Below are 23744 nucleotides of genomic sequence, written 5' to 3'. Positions count from 1 at the left end.
GCCCAGGAGGGGATCTGACTCTGCCAAGACTGAGTAGATTACTTTCTAGGGGGGGAAACGCATGCCTAGAAAATTGAAGAAAATTACACCCTTTTCTTTTTGTTCTCACTTAATAATCATCTTAAAAGCCAGCCAGTACAAAGTACATTTTTAAAAACCCACAGAGCTGGAAATTTTAGAGTCATAGAATATTTTCGTGCACTACAGGGTACCTGCAATCCTTATAAGAAAATAGAACATAATTTCCATACTTTTTGTTAGCTCTTTTTTAAAATTAAAAATTGGGTATTCATTATTCTGTGACTATTTTTGCCTACACGTTCTTCTGAGCTTTGTGGCAGTTTGGGTGCTGGGATATGAAATAATTTGCTCCTATGTGTCATCTATACAATTTCTTGAGACATATACCATGCTCGGCAGTGACCTCCTCCCTTAAGGCATATCATCATGGAATCATAACGAAGGGGTTGTGTGAGTTCCACGGAGACAGTTAGGCAGTATAAAAACTCTCTGCTTTCAGGCTCTGATGACCTCTTGGGGCCAGAAACATTATAAAAAAGAATAAAATGCAGACTCAAATGAGCAGAAGATTCAAGGGTTCCAAAAAAGACATTATCTCTGGTGCCCTCAATGGAAGTTCATGTCAAATAATACTTGATCTTATAAAAATATGACCTTTTTAGAAGCACTGTTATATTCAGAAGTCAAATAATGCTTCTTTTCATTCAAGCCTGGGTTGAATATTATGCACCATTAGAGGCCTATTGCTTAACCTCACGGAGGACCCCGCTGAGAATATTACCATTCTAGCAATGTCCCTACTGGATCTTCAAATACATAACTTCACAGATATCCTGTGACTGAGAACAGAAAAATGCCACTCTCAAAAACCAAAGCTCCAAATTATCTTCTTAAATTAGAACTCTAGTTCAAAATATTTTGGTTTTGGTTAAACTCAAATGAGATAGCCTACCCACCTATACTTTTGTCTTCCAACTAGTGTTATTGTAATTGTGCAGATGGCAGCTGCCTTATGTGAGCTCAGTATGGGGACGTTCTTTCTGCCTCTGTATATAAGTGTCAGGTTGGAACAAGACCATCAACTTTGAAAGATTAGGAAAGAGATGAAATGCTGACTAGACTTCCCCCCAGCTACAATTATATTTATTTTTTATTTTAGAAATGAGGGTGTAGGCTGAAGGTGGAATTAATGAAAGAGAGTGGGAATATCTACTTGTTTCTCAGGTTATCAGCTTTTACCCAATATGCCCACCCATTAGAACACTGCTTTTATTGCATACCTTTTCACACAGAGTGGTAGACAGGGTAATAGCCTCCTTGACCATATCCTGTCTGGACCCTGAGAGTATATTACCTTACAGGGCAACGGGACTTTGCAGATGTGATTAAATTAAGGATATTGAGAAGTGGAGATAATCCAGCTGGGCCCAATATAATAACAAGAGTCCTTATAAGGGAAGGAAGAAAGGAAGGTAGGAAGGAAGGAAGGAAGGAAGGAAGGAAGGAAGGAAGGAAGGAAGGAAGGAAGGAAGGAAGGAATTCAGTCAGAGTCAGAGAAGGAGATATTACTGATGGTCACACAGCAGTTTAGATAGAAAAAGAGATCTCTGAAGCTGCTACACTGCTAGCTTTGAAGATGGAAAAAGTGGCCACAAGCCAAGGAATGCTGGAGGCCACTAGAAACTGGAAAATGCAAGGCAAGGATTCTGCCCCTAGAGCAGCCCTGGGCAAACTACGGCCCGCGGGCCGGATCCGGTCCGTTTGAAATGAATAAAACTAAAAAAAAAAAAGACCTTACCCTTTTATGTAATGATGTTTACTTTGAATTTATATTAGTTCACACAAACACTCCATCCATGCTTTTGTTCCGGCCCTCCGGTCCAGTTTAAGAAGGCATTGTGGCCCTCGAGTCAAAAAGTTTGCCCATCCCTGCCCTAGAGCCTCCTGAAGAAATTCAAGCAACCCTGTTGGCCCACTTTAGAATTCTGGGCTTCAGAACTAGAAGGCGATCGATCTATTTGTCTTGTTTTAAGCTACTAAATTTAGGATAATTTGTTATAGTAGCAATAGGAAATGAATACACTAAGATTCAACAACATCAATTTTAAATATAGAATATCAAAATTATAGTGTTTAAAATTTTCAAAAAGTTATTACCTTACACACATACCTGTGTCTATATATTTTAGTACTGTTAAATAATTAGGTCTTATAGAGTTCCTATTTCATGATGATAAAAATATGGCAAATTTATTTTATTTTATTTTATTTATTTATTAATTAAATCTTTATTGTTCAGATTATTACATTTGTTCCTCTTTTTTCCCCCCCATAACTCCCCTCCTCCCAGTTCCCGCCCCACCCTCCGCCCTCACTCCCCACCCACTGTCCTCATCCATAGGTGCACGATTTTTGTCCAGTCTCTTCCCGAATCTCCCACACCCCTTTCCCCCCCAAGAATAGTCAGTCCATTCCCTTTCTATGTCCCTGATTCTATTATAATCAACAGTTCATTCTGTTCATCAGATTATTTATTCACTTGATTCTTAGATTCACTTGTTGATAGATGCATATTTGTTGTTCATAATTTGTATCTTTACCTTTTTCTTCCTCTTCCTCTTCTTAAAGGATACCTTTCAGCATTTCATATAATCCTGGTTTGGTGGTGATGAACTCCTTTAGCTTTTCCTTATCTGTGAAGCTCTTTATCTGACCTTCAATTCTGAATGATAGCTTTGCTGGATAAAGTAATCTTGGTTGTAGGTTCTTGGTATTCATCACTTTGAATATTTCTTGCCACTCCCTTCTGGCCTGCAAAGTTTCTGTTGAGAAATCAGCTGACAGTCGTATGGGTATTCCCTTGTAGGTAACTGAGTTACTTTCTCTTGCTGTTTTTAAGATTCTCTCTTTATCTTTTGCTCTTGGCATTTTAATTATGATGTGTCTTGGTATGGTCCTCTTTGGATTCCTTTTGTTTGGGGTTCTCCGCACCTCTTGGACCTATAAGTCCATTTCTTTCACCAGGTGGGGGAAGTTTTCTGTCATTATTTCTTCAAATAGGTTTTCAATATCTTGGTCTCTCTCATCTTCTGGCACCCCTATAATTCTGATGTTGGTACGCTTGAAGCTGTCCCAGAGGCTCCTTACACTATCCTCGCATTTTTGGATTCTTTTTTCATTTTGCTTTTCCGGTTGGGTGTTTTTTGCTTCCTCGCATTTCAAATCATTGACTTGATTCTTGCGCTCCTCTGGTCTGCTGTCGGGCGTCTGTATAATATTCGTTATTTCAGTCCGTGTATGCTTAATTTCTAGTTGGTTCCCCAATATAACATCGGGGGTCTCATTAGTTTTCTTGTAGATCTCATTAAGTTTATCGGCGGCTTCCAAACAGTTCTTGAGAGACCTTAAAAGTGTGGTTCTGAACTCTATATCTTCCATTGACAATTTTGTCCTGTTTCTTTGTCTCCACATTTTGTTATGCTTCCTTGGTGCACCCCCTAGTGGTCTTTGTTCACAGTCTTATAGTTAAACCTTGATTGTTGTAGCTAATACCAGGAAGGGTTTGACCTCCAGGCCAAGTGGCTATGAGAATCAGCTGTGTCAGCAGTGAGAGAACTTCTGTCCTCTAGGGAGGTGCTAATCTAGCCTTTGCCTGAGGCTATCCAGCAAATGCCTCTGTGCAGGGCTTGGGTAGGGCGGGTTGCTCAGGATCAACAGGGTGGGCCGGAGAGAGCAGTTATGGCGGCTCTCAGTCCTGTCCCCAGGGGCTCTGCCTCTCTGAGTCCCAGCACCCGCTGCAAAGCTGGGAGAGAAAGCTGCACTCGCTCTGACCAAAGCCAGACAGTCCCGCTTCTCCCGTTTGAGTCTGGGTCCCTAAACACTCGCCTGTATCTGGAGCTCAGAGTCTGCGACTCCCTCCCGATTGAAAACAACTACCGCGCCCTCCGCCGCCAGCCCGCTCCGCGCACTCCGCACCTCAGAATTTGACTTCAGCACTGCGCCTCCTCTGAGTGTCCGTATGCATTTCTCTTTCCTCCTAGTTGTAGGACTTCCACTCAGCCAGCGTTCCTGTGGTTCTGGGTGATGTCCGTTCCGTCTTTTAGTTTCACTTTTGAAGTAGTTGTTCAAAGCAGCAAACTCCGGCGTTAACCTATGCCGCCATCTTGGTTCTCCCCAAAAATATGGCAAATTTAGTTTATTAATTCAGATATCTTATTTGGTTCTTTTTGTAAAACATTATATGAAAAATAAAGCAGCTGCCCTATCATGTGGTATTTTCTTATTTTTGTTTGTTTTTTAAAACAATTTCTCTGTAATAATACACTACTTTATTTCCATGTTGAAAGGTAGTTATTCTAGGTTAGTGATTCTCAGCCTTGGCCCTACTGACACTTTGCATGAGATAATCCCTTGCTGTGAAGGGCTCTCCTGTGCCCTGTAGGATACTCAGCATCATCCCTGGGTTCTACCCAAGAGATACTAGTAACACTAGATGTCCCCCAGTTCTGACAACCAAACATGTCACCAGACATTGCTGCCAAATGTCCCTTGGGGAGCAAAATCGGCCTCAGTTGAAAATCAGTACTTTAGGCAATGCACAATTTGGTGGTAAATATCCCATAAGCGTCCATTAGAACATTCACAAGAATATTTAGTTATATTATTAGAAAATTATCAGAAAGGCGTGGGTAGTTGCTTCCTTATAATTCACCTCAGCAAAGCATTCCCTCATGGACCCCCTCCATTTTCTTCTTGCCTCACTGGGATCTTTTCCTCCTCATCTTCTCCAGCTCCTCCTCTCCTCTTGCACCACTAGGTGACAGAACATCCCAGGAGTCAGCTGTCCTCTCAGATGTCTTCTTTATCTATACTCACACTCGAGGTCACCACATCCACTCTATGTCTTTAAATGTATCTATACACTGATTCACAGCAAACATATGTTCCTGGCCATGAATTCTCTATTGAACTTGAAGAGCCTACTCAATAACTTCAATTGACTGTCCAATAGGATAAACATGTCAAAAAATGGACATTATTCATTCCTTTTTCCCCAGTTACACCTTCTCCTCACACAATGTTTCCAAGATAAATAAATAGCAACTCCTGTGATACTCAATGTATCTCATTTTCTCACATCCTATATCAAATCCAGCCTCCTCCCACTGGCTTCATATGCAGTCCCTCTTCACCACCACCACCACCAGCTCTGCCTGGATGATGATCACAGCCTCTTACGTGGCCTCTCCTTCCAGGCTGGCCATCCTGCAGGCTCTCCTCCACTCTGTAGTGAGACAGAGCCTTTCAACATGGGAGACAAATCATGTCACTCCATCTTATCTCACCCAGTGGGAAAATGGAAATCCCACTGATCTATGGACACCCCACTACCTTTCTGACCTCATCTCTTACCCTTCTCCATCTCTCTCAATCTCTCTAGCTCAGGGGTGGGCAAACTTTTTGACTCGAGGGCCACAATGGGTTCTTAAACTGGACCGGAGGGCCGGAACAAAAGCATGGATGGAGTGTTTGTGTGAACTAATATAAATTCAAAGTAAACATCATTATATGAAAGGGTACGGTCTTTTTTTTTTTTTTAGTTTTATTCATTTCAAACGGGCCGGATCCGGCCCGCGGGCCGTAGTTTGCCCACGGCTGGTCTAGCTATACCCCTTCCTCACAATTCCTTGAACAAGCCAAGCAGCTTCTTACCCCTCTGCATGAAAGGCTCTGCAGGTCCCCACCCAGAGATATGCCTAGAGCTCTGTATTAGTCATTAGTCATGGTTCTCCAGAGAAAGACACTAATAGGCTAAGGTATATATAAAATGACATTTCTTACAAGAAGTTGGCTCACAGGATTATGGAGAATAATGTTTAACCAGATATCTGGGCATCCTTTGGCCTAGTTAAGGTTATACACAAAGTTAACCATCACAGACTCCTTCCCTCATTTGTTTCAGGTCTCTGTCCAAAAGTCACTGTGGAGGGGCCTTCTCTATCTAAAATATAATCCCTCACCTCACAATTCCTATCCCTCTCTGACTTTATTTTTCTTCATATGGAAGAATTTGTATATAAATATTTGCTTGTTTTCTGTCTCTACCCACTGGACTACAGCTCCATGAGGGCAGGGTACCCTTAACTATCTGCTCTCTGCTGGTTCACCGGCACTACGATATACACCAGGATATAAATATTCAAACATATGTGTCAGGACACCAGGATGTCAGGATAGCCTGTCAGGTCGCAAATACATTATAAAATGAAGATGATTGCATGCTATTGAACCTCAGAACTGGAAAACAGTGTAAAATACTCATAGAATGGAACACAGTATAAAATGCTGATAGGCTAGGATCACAGCCACATTAACCTTCCTAGAAACACACACTTTTCCAATCTACTAGGAAAATAAAAGTGAAAATGGCCATTTCTCAGTGTTTTCGGGAACTAGCAAAGCCGCTCTTCATTAACATGGACACAGAGCGCCCTCTACTGTGCTGTTGGGATGTGCACATCTCTGAAGGTATTTTTTCTCTCTCTCTTTTTAATGGCTAAATACATGGGTACATCTCCCCACATCCAAAAGCATTTTGTGGTTTATTTGATCAGCATACAATTGCATAAATTACTTTTTTCCCTTTTTGTTGAATTTATTGGGGTGACACTGGTTAACAAAATTATACAGATCTCAGGTGCACAATTCTGTACACTGTATTGTGTGTTCACACACACACACCCCAACTCAAGTGTCCATCCATCACCATTTATCCCCCCATACCCTCCTCCACCTCCCCCAGCCCCGCAATCACCACACTATTGTCCCTGTCCATGAGTTATTTCTTTTTTGCTCAATTCTTCCATCTCACACTCTTCCCCGCCCCGCAACAGCTGTTAGCTTTGAGTCTGTCTCTATTTTGCTTGTTTCAACTTTTATTTTAATCAGGCAGAACACTGTTTTAAAGAATTTAAAGAGGTATACAACAGAACTTCCATCCGTAATGCTTTAAGTAAAAATCTATTGCTAGAATAAACAGAAAGTAAATCTTATGCTGTTGACGGGTAGATTTTAATTTTTTTAACAGAGTATTCACTGCCTCAAATGTTGAGACCAGGGTAAGACATATCATGGCTTTTAAGTCAAAGGAATGTTTTGCCAGTTAACTACTGTGTCTGAGAGTTTTTGCTACTCCTGCACATGAAAATACAGTTGACCCTTGAACAACACAGGCTCGAACAGCGTGGATTTACTACGCATGATTTCCCCCATAAATACATCCAAGCCTTAGTATCCATGGGTTTCGCATCTGCAGATTCAACCAACTGCAAACCGAAAACAGTATTTTCACATTTCCAACCTTGTATCAAAAATATTTGGGGGCGGGGGGGAGGGAGTAAAGGATGTGCGTAGTGGTGGCTTCAGCACCCCTAATCCTCGCTTTCCTCAAGAGTCACCCCTAATGCAGACATACCTCGGAGACGTTGCAGGTTGGGTTCCAGCGCAGCAAAGCGAGTAAGGCCAGCTGTAATCATTTTGCTGGTGAAGGGTCTTGCTTTTATTTGCAGAAAAGGAAACACCTGTGAAGTTCAATAAAGCGACGTGCAATAAACAAGGGCCCTCTGGATAAGGAAACCCACCCCCCCCCAAGTTGTCAGAGCGCCGAGTCCCAGCTGAGCCGGGGCGGCCGTCCAGTCCCCACCTGTGCGGAGCGTGTCGGGAGCAGAAGAATGGAAGCTCCAGGTGCCTCTCGAGGCCGCGGCCCGGCCAGCCCTCTGGCTGCCCCCGCTCCTCCTCGCGCAGCCCCGGCTCCCAAACTCCTGCGCGGGTCTCCTCTCCTCGGAGCGCCCGGCTCGGGTCAGGGCGCCGTGGGCCAGGGGAGCGCCCAGGACTTGGGCCTCCAGCACCTCTCCAGCGGCCTCTTCTTGCCGGGAGACATCAAAGCCAACACGGAAGCTGGTTCCCGCCAAGCGGTACAGACCATGGCCGCGTGGTCCCAGGCCACGCCTGGTGCGGTGGGAGCTGGAGAACCGGCGGGATCGCCCGGCGACTAGCGGTTTTCCAGGGACCACAGTTTAGACTGAAGCCCTGGACGGGATCTGTGCCCTGGCTCCGTGATCACTCTGAGCACCGCATCCCGCATCGGAAACACCCGGATGGTCCCAGCCGAGGTTGGACGCGCCCCCTAGCGGAAGGGTGTATAACCTGGACTTCAATTCACCTCTCCCACCTGGGTGATGACGTCACCGGCGGGCGGGGCGGTGGGTCCAGCAGGAGGATGCTGCGCGGAAGCAATGTCAGGCTAAGCCAGCACGAGGAGGTGGCCGACCCCGTTGTTAAACTATGCAAGACCCAAGGAGTGCGCCCCCAGTTTTCTGGAACGGAGACTGACCAAATCTGCCCCTGCGTTTACACGGTTTTCTCCAACAAGATCACACCTATTCATTCATGAGAAGCAAGGTGAGCGCGCCCAGTGGGAGAACCAAGGCGATAGGGTCCCTCTTTGAGTTGTATGTGTAGTGTAGCCCCAATCGGAAACCTGCTGAGATAGCTTGGTCTTTTCTAGTTTAGAAGATGAACTGATATGAAAACTAATGAGCAAAAGGAGCTCCTGAAGAGGCTGTTCTCTGCCCTTCCAAAGAAGCGGCACCTGCATCTGTTGAAGATGCTCTGCACAGGCCTGGAGCCCTTCACAGGAAAGCGAGGGCAGGCTGGATTTCAGGCGGTGCCTAGCCTAAGCGCTAGCTGATGTTTGACCGTCATGTTGTTGCCATAGTGGTAGCCTCTGTACCCATGAGTGGTGGTCACTGGTTCTCCCCCCTCCCCTGAAGACGGTTGAACCATAGCACCAGTAGGCCTGCCAACGCCCAGGGCAGTGGCCCGGGCTTTGTCCCACATTCTCTGGAATGTTCTCCCCTGGAGACAATGAGGTTGAAGTCAATTTCTCGCGGTGGTCACTTCTCTGACTCTGAGTGACTGTATCCACAATTTATTGTTTGTTAGAGAGACATCTCCTTTCCTGCATCCATGCTCCATAGAAGCTCTCCTCTTCAGACATCCTGCAGTGAAAGGACTTGGCTTCTGCTGTTTTTACTAGAGGGTGTTTTTTACCACATCTGTTTCCTCCTCTCCCCTGCTCCCTACAGCCTTTCTCCCTCTGAACTTCCTTCCTAAGAGCTGAGAGCGAGGGGATGATGTCAGATCACTTCATGCACCAGGAACTGAGCTACTTAAACTGCTGGTCTGATTCTCCTGGGGGGATACTGTTCCTTTTTTTGTGGAAAAATAAAAATCCTCAAGGTCTTTTGTAAATCCTCAAAATAAGAAATATTCACCTACATAAATGTTAAAAGAGTCTATCTTATGTATTAGATGCAATAAGACCATAGGGAGTTACTGGACTAAAAGAATTGTTTACTTTCTATTCAAGATTTTTTTAAAAAAAATGTATTTTGGCCGAAACCGGTTTGGCTCAGTGGATAGAGCGTCGGCCTGCGGACTGAGGGGTCCCAGGTTCGATTCCGGTCAAGGGCATGTACCTGGGTTGCGGGCACATCCCCAGTGGGAGATGTGCAGGAGGCGGCTGGTCGATGTTTCTCTCTCATCGATGTTTCTGGCTTTCTATCTCTCTCCCTTCCTCTCTGTGAAAAATCAATAAAATATATTTTAAAAAAATGTATTTTGAAAATGCTGCTAGATGTTGATGCTGACTGTTTTTCTCCTGGGAGTAAATAGCTGGTAAAGGGAATGGAGCCTGTGGGGTTGCAGAAACATGTTGTACTAGCTGTGCCTAGACTAAGGGTGACAGCTTAATGATGATGAGAAAACAAAATCTTCATTTCTTTTCTAGTCCAAAGATTCTATAGGGTGGCCATAAAGTCTAAAAATACAGATAACACTATTTTGTCACTCACTGTAATATAATATCAGTAAATCATTTGGTAAAAAACAACAACACAAAAAGCATGGGGGTAGGGGAGTGGGAAGGATCTAGAGCCGGAGAGAGCTGTATTTGTTTTTCAACAGGCTGGATGGAGTAGGCCTCTCGCCTTGCTGCATATTATACTCACCCGGGAGCATTTAAAGACTATTAGTGACCAGAAAAATCCCTTTCACCAAAAGTACTTATTTCTCCCTTTCCAACTTTCAGTTCTTTCTCTTACTTTACTGAAGTGGTTCTCCATAGATGGCAATTTTGCTTCCCTCTGCCTCAGGGACATTTGGAAATATCTAAATGTTTGTTACAAGTAGATGTGGGGAGTAGGGAGAGAAGGATGCTACTGGTGGGGGTAGTGAGAGAAAGATGGTACTGGTATCTTGTGAGCAGAGGCCAGAAATGCTACTAATCATCCTGAATGGCACAGGGCAAAGAACTGTCCAAAGGCCAATGGTGTCAAGGCTGAGAAACCCTGCCTCAATAGACTGGCTACGACCGCCAAGAGAATATGGAAGAGATGAGAACAAACATCTTGTGCCAGATTTTAGTGGAAAAAATTTGTTCTTCCACTTTTAAATATGATGTCAGCTATACATTTTTTGTAGATACCCTTTTAAGATCAAGAAATTTCCATTCTATTCCCAGTTTTCTCTGAGTCTTTTTTCATGAATGTTACTGAATTTTATCAAACACTTTTCTGCATCTATACAGATGGTCACCTGGTTTTCTCTTTTAGGCTGTTAATATGGAGAATTCTTGATCAATTTTTAAATGTTAAAAATGAATTCCTGGGATGAAACTCCTCTTTAAATTTTTTTAATTTATTGATTTTAGGGGGGGGGGAGAGAATGAGAGAGAGAGAAAGAGAGGGAGAAAGAGATTTGTTGTTCCACTTATTTATGCATTCATTGGTTGCTTCTTGTATGTGTCCTGACCTCAGATCAAATCTAAAACCTTGGCATATTGGGATGATACTCTAACCAACCGAGTTACCTGGCCAGGACCTGGGATAGAACCCCTTTAATTTTTGTATTGTTGGATTCAATTTGATAAAATTTTAAGATTTTTACATCAGTGTTTTGAGGAGTACTGGTATGTAATTTTCTGTTCTTACAATCTTTTGGGTTCATTTTGGTCAGGGTAATACTAGCCTCACACATGAGTCGGGAAATTTTCTCTTATCTTCTATCACTGTCTTGTATTATCAGGAAGAGTTTGTCTAGAATTAGTTTCATTGCTTAAATGTTTGCTAGCAGTCACCAGTAAAGCTCAATTAGGCCTAGACTTTTCTTTCAGAAGGTGTTTTACTGTGAATTCAATTTCTTTAATATGACTGTACATTGCTATTGAGGTTTATCTGTTTCCTCCTGAATTATGTTTAGTAGTTTATCTCCCAAGAAATTTGCCCATTTCATCAATGCCAAATTTATATGCATAAGATTATGTTTCATATTTTCTTTTTAGGGTCCATAGGTTCTGTGGTGAAACCCTTATTTTATTTCTGATATTAGCAATTTATGTTTTTTCCCCCTCTTTTGTGAATTAGTCATTCCCTTGTCTCTATTTTCTTTGTGTTTAATTTGCTCTTACAGTTTCTTAAGGTGGAAATTTAGATCACTGACTTGAGGTCTTTCTATTTATCTGTGTTAGGATTTAATGCTATAAATTTCCTGTTAAGCACTGTGTTTGCTGTTTCCCACATATTTTGGTGGGCTGCTTTTCATTTTCATTGAGATGAAAATATTTTTTAATTTCCCTTGTGATTTCTCTTTTCATCTAAATATTTGTGGATTAGCCAGATATCTCTGTTACTGATTTCTAGTTTAATACATTGTGGTTGGAGAACATAGTTTGTGTAACTTCAATACTTTAAATGTGCTGAAATTTGGTTTTTGGCCCAAATATTTTCTCTTAGTGCATATTTTAAGTGCCTTTAAAAAACAAATATAAACGTTTATTTTATCCTTCTGAATACCCTTTCCAATATATGCTATTTTGAAGTCAATTTCTTAATGGTCTCACAAAATTTCACTAAAAAATGAGTGAACTATATTATTTAAAGCAAGGCAAGGTCTATAAAGCACTCACACAATATATATGTTTCATTTTTTTAACAATAATAATAAAATGGCTCAATTAAAAAAAACACTAAACCTTTCATAATTATGTAACCATGGAAAGGCTGTCTAATTTTGACTACTACTGAATGAGGATGAATTAAGAAATGCTAAATTGCCCGGCTAGAGTGGCTCAATGGTTGAGTGTCAACCTATGAACCAGGAGGTCATGGTTCAATTCCCAGTCAAGGCACATGCCCAGGTTGAGGGTTCGATCCCCACTACACTGAGGCATGCAGGAGGCAGCCAATCAATGATTCTCTCTCATCATTGATGTTTCTATCTCTCTCTCCCTGTCCTTTCCTCTCTGAAATCAATAAAAGTAAAAAAATAAATGCTAAATTCATATATGCATAAAAGGATTTAACATTAAAATTAATAATGTGATTAACTCACATATCACATTTGAATAAAATGTCACAACAAATATACTTTTTCAAAAAGATGTATTTTAATGATGGAAGACTGTATCAGTGAAGTGCTTTTGTACATATTTTTTGGGTATGATAAACATGTACTTTCAAATATATATATGTATATATATGTATATATATGTATATATGGAACAGAATACAAATTGTTTTGTCATGAAAGAGCTGTGCTTTCAAAGGCTTTTAAAAAGGCAAAAGAGGTGAAGTTTCTCTCGGAAAATGACACTTAGGAGTTAATGGCATCAAAATCACATTGGCTAAAAAAGGAAAACAAACTTTTAAAGCCATAATAACATAAACTTTATTGCAAATATAGTCCTTGTTTGAAGACATAGAAAGGAGAAGAACCTAAGAAACATTATGGCTGTCTTCTCTGGCACGTTAAAGAACAAGTTTGGCTAATGGCTCCTGAATACTAAAATTTTCCGACAAACTCCCCTAGCTTGTGCCTAGCTTTTCACCTTTATACATCATATAAAAATACATAAATCAGTTTCAAGCAGAGCCAGTAGTGGTCCATAACAAAAGTTTAGTTTTGGTTATCTATTGACATCAGAAAATTCCAGTTTAAAAAGAATTTCAAACCAATCCTAGGCATTAAAAAATAGCCATATAGCTGAGGTTAATTTTCTAAAGTCAAATAAACAACCGCCCTCCCCCAACCCCAACAGCAATGGGACAGCCATAGTGTTTGTTTGCTTATTCCTCCAAAAGCCAGTTTACCACCTGCTGGAATCCCAGCCAAGAAACCAGCCTGTGAATGTGGGTGGCTCATAGCCCTGTTTTATTATGATAATTGGCGTCCTCCTGTCTCTTCCAGAAGGGTCTGTCTCAAGGTACATTTTGGCTAAAAAAGAAGGACAGACATATAAATTTAATTAGTCTTGATTAAAGTAGCTGTAGAATGAAAAGTTTTTCAATAAATATAACAAATTAAATCTTCCTTGCCCCCAAGTAGTCAAATATTGTTCCATATGAACAATTACTTATAGATTTCTCTCATCTACTATAGACTGTACCATGGGAGTTCCATTATTGCCTGAAAAAAATCCAAACTTTATGGAATTACACTTATGGCATAATCGTATATTTTCAGTAACAAAAATTGTGCCAGAAAATAACCCAGGATTGTTCAAAATGAATTTTTAGAAAAACCTAGGTTATACTAGGTTATAACAGTTATGTAGATTTTACTATTTCTATAATAAAAAAAATGTAAGTGAATTTAAAAATTTCAGGATAATTGATATCTAGCTTACCAGACTTCAGAGATTCTGTCTTCTCAACTTCATTGGCATCTTTGCCAATCCAAATAAAAATCTGAAGAATGAAACAATATATACTGTTGGAGGAGTGTCGACTCAGTGCTGGAACCCATGCAAAGTCCTCCTCACACACTGCTCTTTACATCTTCACAGCCTCACCAGTGAGAAATGTGGACACAATTGCACGGAAGTCCAACCACTTTCCCAGTGTCTACACTTATTAGGAGATGCCTACAACTTCTATCCAGACAAGTTTCAGTCCAGATTTCACATTCTGATATTTTGTGTTTATATAGTGTTTTCCAGTTAATAAAATGAACACTCCCAAAAACAACTTACGGATTGTTTAATTTCCTTTTGCGCTCTCCCTGGGGTGTGTAAGACAATCATTATCCCCATGTTATCCTGGGGGGCCCACACTCAGCTTGTCTATGGGCACTCCAGACTCCCTTGAGGAACTTCTGACTGAAGCTTCGTGTTCTCCTATAAGCAGTGGTCGGCAAACTCATTAGCCAACAGAGCCAAATATCAACAGTACAATGACTGAAATTTCTTTTGAGAGCCAAATTTTTTAAACTTAAACTATATAGGTCTGTACATTGTTATTAACTTAATTAGGGTACTCCTAAGGCTTAGGAAGAGCCACACTCAAGGGGCCAAAGAGACGCATGTGGCTCGCGAGCCGCAGTTTGCCGACCACAGTCCTATAGTATTGTATTCTCTAACAATTTGGTAAAAGGGCTATACTCTTGAATAATTAAATACTGATGTTTCACCCTGACCGGTTTGGCTCAGTGGATAGAGCATCGGCCTGCAGACTGAAGGGCCCCAGGTTCGATTCTGGTCAAACGCATGTACCTTGGTTGCGGGCACATACCCAGTAGGGGGTATGCAGAAGGCAGCTGATCGATGTTTCTCTCTCATCGATGTTTCTAACTATCTCTCTCCCTTTCTCTCTGTAAAAAAATCAATAAAATATATTTTTAAAAAATACTGATGTTTTATTTAAACTGATATAATAATATATTCTGTATGTGTCCTTCTCCTTAAATATGTAGGTTGCATACTTCAATGCTGAAAAATTCTCCTGAATTATCTTATATGTAAATCATTTTAAAGTCACTTGTTGGCAGGAAAATTTTGGTCAAATTAGTTTTGATTGTGTTCTAGTTCATACTGAAAGGGCTGGGATATTTGCTTGCAGGGTGGAGAACAAGCCACGACAGCCTGGTACTGTATATGAAGTATAATTGACAAATAACATTATATTAGTTTCAGGTGTGTAACAGAATGATTCGGTATTTGTATCTATTGTGAAATGATCACCACAACAGTAAGTCTAGTTAGCAAGAATCTAAGGGGTAACATAACTGAATGACTTAGGAATTAAGAGCAGACCTATAATATTGTTTGGTTGACTCTAAGAGTAGGCCAAATTCAGACAACTATTTTGTAACTGTTCATATCATTTAGTTCCTAATATATTTTATTTTATTATCATTGTTAACTTACAATAGTAAATGGAGGTTAAAAAATCAACTATCAGTGTGCCCTGTTAAATCACCATTAATTTTCTCCAAAATAAACATAACAGTGGCATTCTTTACTCTGTAAATTCAAAACTGTTCTGTGTCTGTTTCTTTCCCAGGGGAAGAGTCACCTGTGAGTTGTCAAATTTCAAGAGAAATTCTGAATATTTCAATCTCCCCCACGGCATTGTACTCCTGTTATACCCACTTATTATACAACTAATGAATTTATTAGTTGGCTAAATAAATATATGAACAAGTTAGGAGTGAGTGAATTTTACAAATAAATGAAAAATAAAGTTTTTTGCCTAAAATTATAAAGCCAAAGTTGGCAATCGTGGAATTATTTCCACATTAAGATATCAACTTGCCAAAATGTGTTGTCTCCTTTCAATACAACCTAAATCCATAGGCCGATGTATTATTAGACTTGCCATTTCTCAAAGCAGGTTTTGGCGGCTCCCAGCTACACGTACTTTCTCTTGTTGTGAACAAAATATAGTTTTACCTGTTCCCAAGCATCTAACAGCATGACATCATCTTCTGCTAAATCATCCTGGGTGAACTCTCCTGGGACCTCTTCAATCTGAAATGTATAAAAACACTTTATGACCAAACCATCAAGAAGTAATCTTTCTAATATATAGGCAAGTTGCTTCACAGATTTATGCTGCTTTCCTAAAGTCTCTAAAGACATTTTTGGCATTTGTGGACAAAAGAAAAAGGTTCTGTGGGTAGTGACCACACAGGGTGATCTGATCATAAATTTCTAACTGGGCAGATCATGGTGGACAGCGACACTCCAGACCTGTAACTTCTTTAGTGAAAAGTTTAAGCCAGCACTGTCCATTATTCTTGTGCATCTGGGTTAACACAGCTTGGAAATGCCAGAAGCAATCAATACTCCTCAAAGGAGGTCTTGACTATGGGTAACATAATCTTGTTACCTATCCTGCAATGTAGTTGCCACCTTGCTTTTTCTCACCTCCATGTAACCTTCCTTGCGTTCCCTCCTAAACTTCAAATGCATAAAAGAAGCTGCACAACTGCTATTCTTGGGAGCATCTGAAATCTGCTTCTGGCACATGTTGTCAGTTTCGGCTCAAAAAAACTCTTGTAAAAATTCTGTACAGGTTTGAACATTTCTTGTCAACACATTTGAGTTTATGGTCTGGGTATTAAACGGTCTTTCATTTTATAGGTCAAGGTTGTTATAATAAAATCAATAGGTTTGGTCATTTTTATAAATCAACAGTTCTCAATAAGATGAAATTATAACATGGGTATTAAACTGTCTTTCATTTTGTAGGTCAAGGCTGTTTTAATAAAATCAATAGGTTTGGTCATTTTTATAAATCAACAATTCTCAATATGATGAAATTATAACATAATATTCCATATGCAAAGTTTCATTATTTTAAAGTGGGTTAAATTGTATGCTCTATAGTTAATATTAAAGGGTTTGAGAAGGTTAGTTTAACACATCCAGTACCAGCAAATATGTTTTTACTGATTTTAGAGAGAGGAGGAAGAGAGAGAGAGAGAGAGAGAGAGAGAAACATAGATATGAGAGAGAAACATTGATCAGTTGCCTCTGTATGCATGGGGTCTGCACCCTGACTGGGCATGGAACCTGCAACTGGCAACTGGGAATCAAATCCATGACCTCTTGGTTTACGGGATGATGCTCCAACAAACTGAGCCACACTTGTTAGTGAAAAGTTCAATACGTTTAAAGAGTTCTGGATAAAACCCGCCTGATCCTTAGAAAAGTGTGGTAGATTGGATTATGGTTCCCAACTCTTCACTCCTTCCTTCTGCCATGTGACTTTGCAGTACAGTCGAGCAGGCAGAGTGGACTGTGGCCTTAGCTATGTCATATTAGCCAAGGTGACCAAGCAGGGGTCCTCTTGTGCCCCTGGGGTCTGTCATGGAAAACACTGGCATGACCCTAAACTGCAGCCAATGGAGAACCTCCCAGCTGTGCCCAGCCAACCTGGTCCTAGGTGATCTGTAGCCCTCTGAGCAAGATAATACATATACAGTATCCTGTATGGGATACTGACGTTGTTATACAAAAAAAAAAACAACAAAAAAACAAAAAAAAACCCATCAAATAAGCAAATGAAAAGCTAACCATTTACAAAGGGCAAGGAATTTGTTTACATTATCTTTTAACAGAATACTTGCTAATCTGATAAAGGTTGAAAAAAGCAAAACCTTAAATATTACTTACTTTGTGCCCTGCACTGTTCTAATCCTTTATACACAACAACTAATTTTGTGCTGCGCTGGCTCGGCCAAGGGTGAACCTGAGTGGGGGCGGCTGAAAGGCTTAGAAAAGACAGACAAGAGAATGAAAGCTGGGTCTCGGTGGGTGGGATGCTGCTTCTCTCAGAGACAGCGCCAGGGCCCACAAGCCGTGTCTTTATTTTATAACAGATGCCACGAGGCAAAGTAAGGGTGTGATCAAGATGTTTATAACATTCTCGTGGGTTTCAATCCTACTCAACTACATGCACCTGAACTCTATCACTCAGGCACATGGGGCCACCTGTTCGGACCATAGGTTCAAGCTTACATCTATAGCTGTTGGCTATAATTGTGCTGGGAGGGCTCTGCCCTCCAAGCTGGGACTTGCACATGGCAATGAGAGGACTGTGCCCTCTCATCAGTCCAAGGCTTGAACCTGTCCAAAACACTGTAGCTGCTCCCCACATAATTTAATATTCACAATAACTCTATGAAGAAGATACTAGGATTAGCCCCATTTAACAGATGAGAAAACTACAGCACAGAGAGGGTAAGTAACCAGCCTAAAGTCACACAGCCAGTAAATAATATCACCAAGTAAGTAATATCACACAGGCAGATTGGCTCTAAAAGCTGTGCTTTTAACCAGTGGGCTCTGCTGCCTTTAGACATGAATCTACATGTCCAAAGCCTGCTTCCTGATGGTGATAAGATGAAACACTTTTTAGTAACACTCCTTTTCTTTAAATTGTGAAGGAAGTAGGAGCTCCAAATATCAAACAAGAAAATGAGTAGGTGTAGAGGAAAAGTGTTTTTTTTTCTTTTAAATATGTGCATTATAGAAAAATAAAATAAACACAAAGACTAATAGATTTTTTACACCTAAGAACAAAGCCTAGATATTATTTTTGTAAATTATATCTTCATTTAAAACAAACATGTTATTAGCAATATTAGCAAATAATACTAATAAGAAATTATAGACGCATGTTCTAAAAAGTTGTTTGGATGCAACTTTTTTAACTATAGAATTTCTATAGTTACACTGAGATAATGGGCTACCAGCCCAGGATATTCCAGAGCTCAGTATAATACCACTCTTCTATATATAGATGCTTTTACTTCCAAATTCCTGGAATTCAAAGCCTGTGAATGACTGAAATAAAACATCCCTCCTGATTTCAGTTACTTTGCAAGTGGGTATATAGTGTTCTGTGATTTTACCCAATGATTGTATTTCCATAATATATATTATTTGGTCAACCTGGTGAAACTTTTTATTTCCCTAGGATATTAAAAGGTAACATTTACATAGTTGGATCAGAAACGACTCTTTTTGCCTATAAGAAGTGTCAAATTATTCAATTAGCAAATCCATCGCATTAATGCTGACACTGGTGCATGGCAGCTGGTATTTTTCAGGGCAGCTTGATTTATAGAGTACATTACACTATTCCTGTGCTTTCACATCCATTACGTCATTGACTCTGAAAGCTACCTGTGTGGAGTGAAGAGTAGCACCTGTGGTTTGCAGGTAAGTGAAAACTGAGAGTCAGAGTGTCAGAGAGTGTCCGAGCCAACACCGGAAAGTCTCTCTCATAACACTTACAATGAACCTTCCGGTTTTGTTGGAGCAGGCGTACAGCCGAGGCGGGTGGTCTTCAGCCTGGCTCTCAAGCAGGGGAGAGGTCTGGTAGTGCTTTCTCCCTCCGAGGGAATTCCAGAACTCCTCTGTGGAAGACACATGGAGTTACCCAACGCACTTCCAGGAGCACCTGGCTGCTACTGCGTTACATCAACAAATACTATCTTACCTCGACTTTAATGTTAAGAAATTATTTAAATGCAGAGGTATCATCACCCACTTTGGCAACCAATGGATTCTTACGCCCCCTCCTCCACCAATAACCTTTACCAAGTAACTATTTATGGACAAAATAAATTACGTCATTAGCAATCCTACCAGATGTAAGTTCTGGTTAGTAGCCCCGGCCCCACAGCACACACCTGGCTCCTCTCCCTCCTTAATCCGTGTGGTTTTGCATCTGAGCACACTGGCCACGTGCTCCGCCCCCTTCTCCTCCGCCTGGCTGGCACCTTTTCCTACCCAGATGTAGCCATTATTGTGTCGCAGTTTCAGGACAAAAACATCGTTGGAATTCAACGAATTTGCATCCACATCTACCTACAGTGTGAAGAAAAACAACACAATGGGTCAGACTCACTGCTGCCCCTCAATAAACATGTCAGAGAGGTTGTGACAGGGACAAACCATCCTAGCCTTCTGTCCCGCCTCCCGAAAGCTTGTTCAGGGCAGCACGTGGCAGCACTGCGGCTTAAACACATTAGAGCAGGAGCACTGCGATCTGTGTCAGCTTAACTCAACTGCCCACAGACAGGGGCACAAAGCTCTAAGAACAACATTAGCCAAACTTCAGTGATAAATAACAAAGATAATATTCAAAGAGACCAAAAGAACAAGGATAGGCTCTAATGGGGAGGAGGACGGATAGGAGGGCATAAGCTTTACAAATGACATAGATAAGGCAAAGCTATTCAGTTTTCTCTCCCCTGCTAAACAGGAGGTTTATCAGATAACCAAAGGGACACCTTAAAATCACAAAACAGGGACTGGAGTCCAAATTATGCAAAGAGATAATACTATAGATTCACTAAAAAGGGCTCCAGGCTCAAATTATAAAAGACTATTTATAGGGGATTGAAAACACAGCACTGACATGCCCCTTCCTTTCAACCAAGACGCGGTGGCCACTGTGTTGGATCGGCCTGGTGAACAGTCTGCTCCATGTGGCCACGGGGAGTGAGAGGGACCCGGGTGGGCCCAGACTCTGGCTGGAGACGGAGGCTACCGGGGAGCTCTGGGCAGGAACAGGCAGGTGCAGAGTCTCGGGCTTCGTAGTGAGCCTGAGCGTCTGCCTAGGTGGGCTTGTGTCTCTGGTCCAGGACCTTGTGATGTTGGGACTCTGTGACTGCCCGTGAGACCCTCTGGCTCTGTGACGGCAACAGTGTGTGTATCATTTCCTGCGTGACTGTGGGACTCCATGTGACGTGTGAAAACAGGGAGATGAAGAATGAGTGATCAAGACTGAGATGGAGCGACGAGGGAGGAAGAACATAGCAGTGTGTTGTTCTTGAGGCCGAGTGAAGGAAGCGTTTCAAGAAGGAGCTGGTTATCAGCTGTGCCAAATGGTGCTGTTTGGCCAACCACGTTGAGGTACCAGGCCAAGGCATGGACTATGTGTAGAGTAGGATTTCACCGGGTTTGTCAGGACCCTGTCCCCAGAGAGCAGTTGAGGAGGAAGGCATGGCTGTTGGAAATACTAAAGACGTGTCCCAGGGGTGGGAATGTTTGGGGATGCAGTTACCGTCATCTTTCAGTAGGAATGAGACCTCATAGACCAAGCTCAAAGGAATCTATCCGATATGATGACAGAATTATAGAAATCATGACTTCTGATTTCTCCTCCAAACGTCTCCTCATCGGTACAGAAGGAAGAACTTGGCTGATGGAGAGACAGGGGCAAGAGATCCATGCCCAGATCAGTGAGGGGTCAGGGAAGCCATTCCAAAATAGAATATTACAGTGCTAATCTCCCAAGAGATGAAACGATGATTTTGATTAGTGCATTTCAGAGAGGCTAGGAATGTGGTGGCCAGTTTGGGAGGCCCAGGGAAAGAAAGAGCTGTATCCCAAGCAGTCCACCGTGTCTCAGAAAGAAGTGTCCACTGGGAAGAAACCAGGAAGGCAACGATTCTCGCCAACTCTTCCATCAGAAATTAACTGAGGGTGCACGTAGATGACAGCCTACCCATCTTTTAATTTGATAGACTTTTTAAAAATTAGTCATCATTGAATAGGAGAAGCCATGCACAGAATATTTTGGAAGAGATCAATACATATGATGGCCTTTAAACTGCATAACTGAATGAGACCACTCTGAAGAGAGCCAGAGCTGGGCCTTGGAGCCCACGAGTGCTCATGGGACAAGTAGAGGAGGAGACTCCAGCAGGACTGCCCTGCAGAGAGCGGCCCTGAGGTTTGGAAGAAATCCTGGTGAGTGTGGTGATTCAGAAGCCTCCTGGGGGGAACCAAAACGAAACAGTGTTTCAGGAACACAGGAAAGCGCGACTGTGGAAACGCTCATGGGAGGTTAAGACAAGTGGGATCAGAGAGGGCAGAAGGCAGGTGGGACTGCGGGAATGGGTGTCTGAGGGGAGTGGCTTAGAGAGACTAATAGGCTTAAAAGAGTAGAGAAGGTGAATTAGTGAAGACGTCGGTTTTGAGAATTTGTGGTTTTAAGGAGGGCAGAGAAAGGGTGTCACCGAGATGGTCCCGGTGAAGAGATAGTCCTTAAAGTGAGTCTCTCAGGGGCATGTTTGTATTCTGAAATAACTGATCCAGGACAGAAGAATAAATTGATAATACAGGAGATAGAGAAGTTTGTTGCCTGCAATAACGATGAACTGGAGGAGGGACAATAACATGGGACAGGGAAAAATCCAGCGAAGTCCTAGGTAGCCCAGATGTCACATTTTAATAGGAGTCATGTTTTATTTCTTTTAAAAAACATATTGTTATTGATTTCAAAGAGGAAGGGAGAGGGAACGATAGAAACATCAATGATAAGAGAGAATCATTGATTTGCTGCCTCCTGCCCACCCCTACTGGGGATCTAGCCTGTAACAGAGGCATGTGCCCTTGACTGGAATAAAACCTGGGACACTTCAGTCCGCAGGCCAATGCTCTATCCACTGAGCCAAACCAGCTGGACATGTTTTATTTCTTTATGTAATAAATATACATTAAATTATTTGCCAATATCTTCTTTACACAAACATTACTATTTATTTTTAATTTATGGGTAAGAATAGACTGGTATTAATTTATAAAATTATTTTGTATTTTTATGTAAATAACTATTATAAAATATGTATTATTAAATGTAAATAAATTAACTATTCAAATTTATTTCATAAAACAGCTGGGAAGAATATACAGATGTGCCCTGAAGGGTTTGGCTCAGTGGATAGAGCGTCAGCCTGCGGACTGAAGGGTCCCAGGTTCGATTCTGGTCAAGGGCATGTACCTTGGTTGCGAGCACATCCCCAGTAGGAGGTGTGCAGGAGGCAGCTGATCAATGTTTCTCTCTCATCGATGTTTCTAACTCTCTATCTCTCTCCCTTCCTCTCTGTAAAAAATCAATAAAATATATTTCAAAAAAAAAAAAGATGCAGACAAGTTGGTGAAATTGGAGGGTGTAGAAGAGATTTTTGTGTAATCACATTTACATTCTCTGTGAACTCTGATTCTGTTATCCGTAGAGAGCAGGATGTTGGAGGTTTGGGGAGAGAGGAGGGCCTGAAGGGTGTGGTGGACAGAAAAGGTTTGAGGACAAGAGTGGATGAGAGAAGCCAGAGTGATGGGGACAGGGAGGCCAGGCTGAAGCCGTCAAAGACTGAGAGGAAGGACTGGCTGCTCAGTCGATGGCAGCATAAGGGGCTGGGGGAGGGAGAGTCTGATAAAGAGAAGTCATAGGATAAGCAGGGAGCGTGCCTCATCCACACCGTCACTGCACCTGGATTGGAGAAAAACACAATTTCTACTTGAGTGGGCTGCATGGGAATCTATATTCTCAGAGCACATCAGAGCATGAAGGGAGAGGGTGGCTTAGAGAAGAGGTTGCAGGTGGAGAGATGCTATGACATACCTGGTTTTAAGGGCGCAGCTGAATGGCTTGTGCAGAGAGGAAGGGTTGGCAGAGGGTCCATGTTTGAGGAGGAGGGTGTAAAGGGAAGTTTAGGTTGGTATGGGAGACTTGGATTTCTAGAGTGGCTGAGAGCGGGAGATGAGTGACGGATCATCCTAGAGGTCAAAGCACTCAGCCATCTAAAAGCCTGCACTGCTGGCCCTGCCCATCTCGGGAGGCCTTCTTGTCTTATGACACTGTGATATGGGGTTTGATTTCTTTCACAGCTGCTGTCAGATTGAGTAATGGTCTGGCCCAATATGGCAAAGCCTGTTTCCCACATTCGTTACAGGCATACGGACAAGGGGCTTCCCTCTCGAATTCCCTAGTGTGGTCATCTGATCACCACCCACCATCCATCTTCCCCCAGGCCTTCCAAGGTAGAGCGTAAGCTGCCTCATGCCTTTGACAGCTTGATTTGTT

The 23744-nt window shown here is 41.8% G+C and overlaps 1 protein-coding gene across 2 annotated transcripts in view; it reads right to left on the bottom strand.

Moving 5' to 3' along the window:
* Window positions 1–12504: 12504 nt before the first annotated feature.
* SCIN (scinderin) overlaps window positions 12505–23744 on the bottom strand; it is a 58425-nt gene continuing 47185 nt past the window's right edge. For both annotated transcript variants that reach the window (XM_059712439.1, XM_059712440.1), the window contains exons 12-16: window positions 19561–19738; window positions 19163–19284; window positions 15809–15886; window positions 13766–13826; window positions 12505–13353 (exon numbers count right to left, since the gene is read on the bottom strand). In XM_059712439.1, the coding sequence (XP_059568422.1) occupies window positions 13226–13353; window positions 13766–13826; window positions 15809–15886; window positions 19163–19284; window positions 19561–19738 (567 nt within the window). In that variant the 3' untranslated portion in view covers window positions 12505–13225. The remainder of the gene's footprint in view (window positions 13354–13765; window positions 13827–15808; window positions 15887–19162; window positions 19285–19560; window positions 19739–23744) is intronic.

The sequence above is a fragment of the Myotis daubentonii genome, chromosome 10 (genome assembly GCF_963259705.1).
Source record: "Myotis daubentonii chromosome 10, mMyoDau2.1, whole genome shotgun sequence".
In the NCBI taxonomy this organism is placed as follows: Eukaryota; Metazoa; Chordata; class Mammalia; order Chiroptera; family Vespertilionidae; genus Myotis; species Myotis daubentonii.
Note: the sequence above shows the minus strand (reverse complement) of the source record. Positions and strands in the feature narration are given on the sequence as shown.